The sequence below is a fragment of the Pistacia vera genome, unplaced genomic scaffold, assembly GCF_008641045.1.
Source record: "Pistacia vera cultivar Batoury unplaced genomic scaffold, PisVer_v2 Contig251, whole genome shotgun sequence".
In the NCBI taxonomy this organism is placed as follows: domain Eukaryota; kingdom Viridiplantae; phylum Streptophyta; class Magnoliopsida; order Sapindales; family Anacardiaceae; genus Pistacia; species Pistacia vera.
Genome location: NW_022196059.1, coordinates 221436 through 227786, shown reverse-complemented (window position 1 = coordinate 227786; position 6351 = coordinate 221436). Strand labels below are relative to the sequence as shown.

The window sequence follows — 6351 nt, the reverse complement described above, 5'->3', positions numbered from 1 at the left end:
TGAAATTGTAATGACAGGTTCGTGTAAATTAATTTCAAAATAAGGGCATTATTGTAAAAAAAAAATTGATAGTTAAGAGTAAAATTGTAATAAAATACCTAAGAAAATGGAGGTAATCAGATTACTACCTATATAACCAACAATAACTACTATTAGTTTTGGAAGATTACCATAGTTTTATGTTATTTGACAACCAAACGTGATAAAATAGGTAATATAAGATGACAGTACCTTAATAATAGGGATAACCCCCAACCAAACACCTCCTTACTGTTTATGTTGATTTCAAGTAAAAATAAAATAAATTAAAACATAAATAAAATCTGTTACTTTTTATATTGAATAATCTATTATACTTTTGCCATGAAAGTTTATATATATCCCACATAATTCCTAGTGCTTATGCCCAATAGGCTAGAGAATTTTCATTTTTTTTAGAGGAACAAAGCAATGAATTTTTTATTTCGATGATAACATAAAAAATAANTATTACATTAATGGAAAGATAGATTACCTTGAAGTTTACTGAAAAATTTTAGGGAAATGAGTTTGGTTAGGTTGAAATAAATGGGTAGGTATGTTATATTGATATGTTTGGTTGGAAAGAATAAATTGTTGGGTATACTTACCCAACAAAAAAAAAATAAAAAAAAAATAAAAAAAAAAAAAATTTGTTGGGTATGTTTTATAGATTATTAAATTTCCCTCCTCTTTAAATATTAATATAATAGTATTTTTATTATTATTTTTAACTAATTTTTTAACCCCTTACAATTGAGATTTTGCTAAAACACCCCAACCACATAAAAGTTTATATTTTAACAAAATTACCTCCACCTACGCCAAGCCACTGCCGGCAACCACCGTCGGCCGCAAATGCAATGCCTAAGACGGTGTACGATCGACTAGATCTGGCCGGTCGTGCATTGATATGGTTATTTCTGGTTAGATCAACGACTGGAAACGACTAGATGGTCGTAGATCTAGCCAGAAACGGCCAGATCATTGGATCTAGCAGGAAACGGCTAGATAATTGGATCTAGCCGTTTTCAACCAGATCCATAGCCACTTATGGCCATATTTATGGCTGTTAATGGCCATGGATCTGAACGAAAATGGCAAAATTCATCGATCTGGCCGAAAACGGCTAGAATAGATATGGCCATTTCTGACCAAATATACTACCATTAATCTAGTCGAGAACAGCTAGATCGGCGTACAACCGACCACATCCAGCTAGTCATGAGTCGTTCCGACGACGTTAGTCGATGATGGTGGCTAACAGTGGTGGCTAGCAGGCGGCAGTGGTCCTAGGTGGCCTACAATTTGTTTTAAATAGAAGGGTATTACTGTCCAAAAACTTAATTAATTAGGGGTGAAATTGTAATGACAGGTTCGTGTAAATTAATTTCAAAATAAGGGCATTATTGTAAAAAAAAAATTGATAGTTAAGAGTAAAATTGTAATAAAATACCTAAGAAAATGGAGGTAATCAGATTACTACCTATATAACCAACAATAACTACTATTAGTTTTGGAAGATTACCATAGTTTTATGTTATTTGACAACCAAACGTGATAAAATAGGTAATATAAGATGACAGTACCTTAATAATAGGGATAACCCCCAACCAAACACCTCCTTACTGTTTATGTTGATTTCAAGTAAAAATAAATAAATTAAAACATAAATAAAATCTGTTACTTTTTATATTGAATAATCTATTATACTTTTGCCATGAAAGTTTATATATATCCCACATAATTCCTAGTGCTTATGCCCAATAGGCTAGAGAATTTTCATTTTTTTTAGAGGAACAAAGCAATGAATTTTTTATTTCGATGATAACATAAAAAATAAAAATAAAAATAAAAAATATGATTCTAGTGTTTCTCATAAAGCTATGGATCATAACCAAGATTAAGAATTAATTTTAACTTTTATTTACATAGAAAAAAAGGGTCAAGTTTGCATACTTATTAAATTTGTTATAAGTTATATACACTTGATAAATAAAAATTGCTGTAAAAAAAATAATTGTTGAATGAATTGTGTAAATGTAATTTGCCAATTGGAAATGACCCAATTAAAAATGAAAGTAATAACATTAGCGTTTCTAAAAATTTTTTTTTTGATAAAAAGTGTCAGTTTACGCTTACATCAACTAATCATCAGGGTTTATTGAATACCCTACAAGTTCAAGGTAAGTTACAAATTTGGTAGATAAGCATTTTGTGGGACTCGAACACAAGATCCTTTGGGTAATCTACCCAGATGACTAAAGTTTTTCATCTTGCCACAAGTTAGTGGTTTTTTTTTTTTTTTTTTAACCTTTGGATAAAATAAATATCTTTAAAAAGACATGACCGATGGTCAAAATCAATCCATTTATTCCATATATTCTTGAGAGATCGATTAGCATCAAACACCTTTTAATTTAATATTCACAAGGGATATAGGCTCTAATTAAATTTGACCCCAAAATAATAGTTGGATGACAATTGGGTTTACAAGGTTAATTAAACGAAACAAAACAGCATAAAAAAAGTCAAATGAAGGAAACAAATACAACTGATTTATAGAGAGGTACAAAATCATTCTCAATATTGCAACAAAAGTTGTCCCAGTTAATTAAAAGAATATAATATAATTAAAGCAAACTAATCCTTAATTAATAAACTAATTAACACAGAATGACAGGCCATCCAACAAAAGCTTTCTTATATTCTCTCCCCCACCACCAACTTTTGGGAATCTTCTCTTTGGACTGCATGCTCAATTTTATATTCTCAACAGGCATTCAAACACAGAAACTCTACCTAAACCCTCAACATTTCAATTATTACCAAAATACACCTTTAAAAACAATATATATATCGACAACATTAGGTTCCATTTTGATATGAATGATGAGATACCAAAATTAAGGATAACAGTAAAAAACTTTTCCCTGCCCAAATAATGACTTAATGAGAGTTTTCCACCTACTTACTTTTAAAATATAATTTTATTACCCAAATTTATATTCTGTTTTCGCTTTCGACATCGTTGTGACTCCACACCACCATCATTCTCTTATCTGATCATCACTCACCAAAACTCCTCAAACCTTACTTCCGTCGACCCCGTCATTCATCGACAATCGAGCAGTAGGGTTTGCACGAGCATTCATCTCAAGTCAAATTCTGATTAATCCCAATCATCAAAATCCAACCTTCCATCATAAATAGACTTATCATCCTCCCCTCTTCAAAAGTTCCAATAGCCTAAACTGAGTTTTCTCTTTATTTGTCTTCAGAAAATAAATTTGAGTAATAAAGTGGTATTTTTAAAAATCTATAGGTGAAAAAGTATGATTAAATCATTATTTGGGTGGGAAAAAATCGTTAACTCTTAAGAATAATGATAATTTCATTCAAGCTAACCCCCAAAATTTTACAAGAAAACTGTGCTAGTGACAACATCACTTTAATATAATAAATGAGACAAAATCAAATCATTTGAATATTCATTTACAATAAGTAAATTTACATGGGTGTAAACTTTCTCAAAAATTTCAACATAAATCTCCTTTCCACATCAACCTTGTTTATATATATATTACTATAAAAGAAACAAAATTAAACCCAAAAATAAATAAATAAATAAAAGGTAAGGTATCTAAAAGATATTTACCCATCAAACGTTGACTCCAGTCTCGCTCGAGTTCATCATCCACTCAGATACTTAGATGTACCAAAATTGAGTCAAAATATTAACTCAACTCAACTCAACTCACTTGAGAGCAATATCAGCCAAAATCTCTCTCAAAATCATCTTCCCTCTCGTAATATCACTGCAAATATTATCACCATTCTCGTTATCACGATCACAAATCAGTTTCTTCGATGGCATATCCGATCTCCTTTGCCGTCTCTTCATCCTCGTCACGCTTCCCCACAAGCTCATCCAAGCGGGAATCGTTCTAACTCGTTCAACAAAACACTTCTCCGCCATGAAAACCTCTCCGATTTCCGGCCGGTTTTCTTCCTCCAACGACACGCAACGGGCCGCCAAGTTCAACATGTGCTTGATCGTGCCCTCCATGTAACTCGGCATGGAAACACTCGTATCACAAATCGCCATTGCCTGCTTCTCTTTGATCAAAGCCGTCGCCCACTCGACGATCGACGCCGGTTGTTTCGACACGTCAATGGCCTTCCTGCAACTTATGATTTCTAACAAGACCACCCCAAAACTGAACATGTCAGTCTTTGTGCTTAATTTTTTCGGAGAAGTGTAGGAAGGATCCAGGTACCCGATGGTCCCCGCAGGCTGAATGGGCTGTGAAGTTATTGATGATTCATTAACAGCGAGCCCGAAATCGACGAGCTTCGGGCTCCAATTTGAGTCGAACAAAATGTTCGAAGACTTGATATCTCTGTGAATGATGACCGGATTGGCGACTTCGTGAAGAAAATGGATGGCCTTGGCTATTTGGATGGCGATTTCTACGCGTTTAGGCCAAGACGGCAGTGGAGAAGATGAAGATGAGTTGTGTAACAAGTCATGGAGAGAGCCATTAGGCAAAAACTCCATAACCAAGAGCTTGTTTTGATGTTCACAATCAGTACTTGTTCCCAAAAAGTTGACGACATTAGGGTTTTCACGATCACGTAGAGACGATAACACCTGAATCTCATTTTTGAGCTTCTTGGAGTTGTCATGAAAGACTTCATGCCCATTAAATGAAGCTCTTTTAACAGCAAAAACATTGTGATCGTCTTCAAGAATAGCTTTATAGACCGATCCATGGCTGCCTTTGCCGATGAGGGATGAATGGGAGAAACTTTGAGTGGCCTTGACGAGTTCTTGATAATCAAACTCCATAAGGCTGAACCAAATTTTCTTGCACTTTCTTCCCCAGATATATTTGTGGTGTTTGGAGGGAAAACAACCAAAATATGAGATAAAATGAAAAGGCTCGTTCTAAAAAGAAGAGATGAATGAATATGCAAGGGAAAAGGAAAGTGGGTGTACGTGAGAAAGTTGCAGAGAATAAAGGGGGTTTGGGGGACAAGAAAAGGAAAATTATAATGGAGGAATCATTGAGAGAATAAAAAGGGGAAAGAGTAGGAGAAAGAAAAGAAGAGAGACGGATGGATTAAGTATTGAAAAGGAATGGAATTGTGACGACTGAGATGCTCTTCTTCATTAGCTGGTTGTTGTTGTTGGGGACCTCGCCACTTTTTCTCTCTCCATTTCTTCATTTTTTTTTTCTTCTACAATTGATCAATTATTATTATTATTATTATTTTTTTTTTTGTGGGATATATAAACTTTAGAATAGAGAAACCAAATTGCATGCAATCACTTGTTTACACATATAATGAATAAAAAGATAAATTTGGTTTATGCTCATCCCAAGCTCTCTTTTAAGAAAGTCTTCTAATTAGATAACTTTATCTAATAAAATTTTGTTATTGAATATAAAAAATTTTGATTATAAATTTTTCATAGTATCATTCAAGGTTCTTTTATTTCAAAAATTGACATAAAAAGACTCAAAAACTTCTAAAATTTTGTATGTAAATTATATATAACTTATATGATAGAAAGTGAAATGAAATATATATGTTAGAGTTGTTGAACTCTATTAAACGTTTAGGTACCAATTTTAAAGTGCAGCGGAATATTTATCAAGTAGATTATGCAATTACAATTTGAACACATCAAACATAAGTGTGAAAAAATAAAGAACACAGTCATATACATGGTTTGGCTAAATCCACTTTTAGCCCACATCCATGGGACCTTATCCAGATCAAAACAATGCACTAAGTTAAAAACACATTACAAGATATAGTTCAAAACTGATTTAAGTTACAGTAAAAAGAACTTTTCTATTCAACTTTACACTTATCACTACACTCTGAATTCTTAAAATGTAGCAACTCCTTGGATCTTCTTCACGCCGGGAACACACCCGAGAACAGTTTGTAAACCACCAAGCTTAAGCATTAATGTCACGCACTAGCATCAGCAAAGGAACCACGTTCCAAGAGTCATCAACAACGTGTTTGATATGGTGAAGTTTTGGCACAAAATAGGGAAATTAACTGTTGAATCTTAAGAGAAAGAATACTCTAAAAATTTCAGAGTTCAATGAAACAAAATATCAAAAGGTTAGATTCATACACGCAAGAAAAGGTATTATATAGTGAAAGATTTCTTACTCAATAATATAGTGCCAAGTTAGCCAACAAGGGATTGACCAATGTTTATTCAAATAGGGAAAGTTTTTCCTTCTTTCGGTTTGGACCACAAAACAAATCGGGAAAAAAAAATTATTCCCTATGACCATTTAAGGA

The 6351-nt window shown here is 33.1% G+C and overlaps 1 protein-coding gene across 1 annotated transcript; it reads right to left on the bottom strand.

Annotated features, from left to right (window-relative positions):
* Window positions 1–3718: 3718 nt before the first annotated feature.
* On the bottom strand, window positions 3719–4890 carry LOC116132417 (serine/threonine-protein kinase-like protein At5g23170). Its single transcript, XM_031418068.1, has one exon. The coding sequence runs from the start codon at window positions 4868–4870 to the stop codon at window positions 3776–3778; it is 1095 nt and encodes a 364-aa protein (XP_031273928.1). The 5' UTR covers window positions 4871–4890; the 3' UTR covers window positions 3719–3775.
* Between the last annotated feature and the right edge of the window lie 1461 nt (window positions 4891–6351).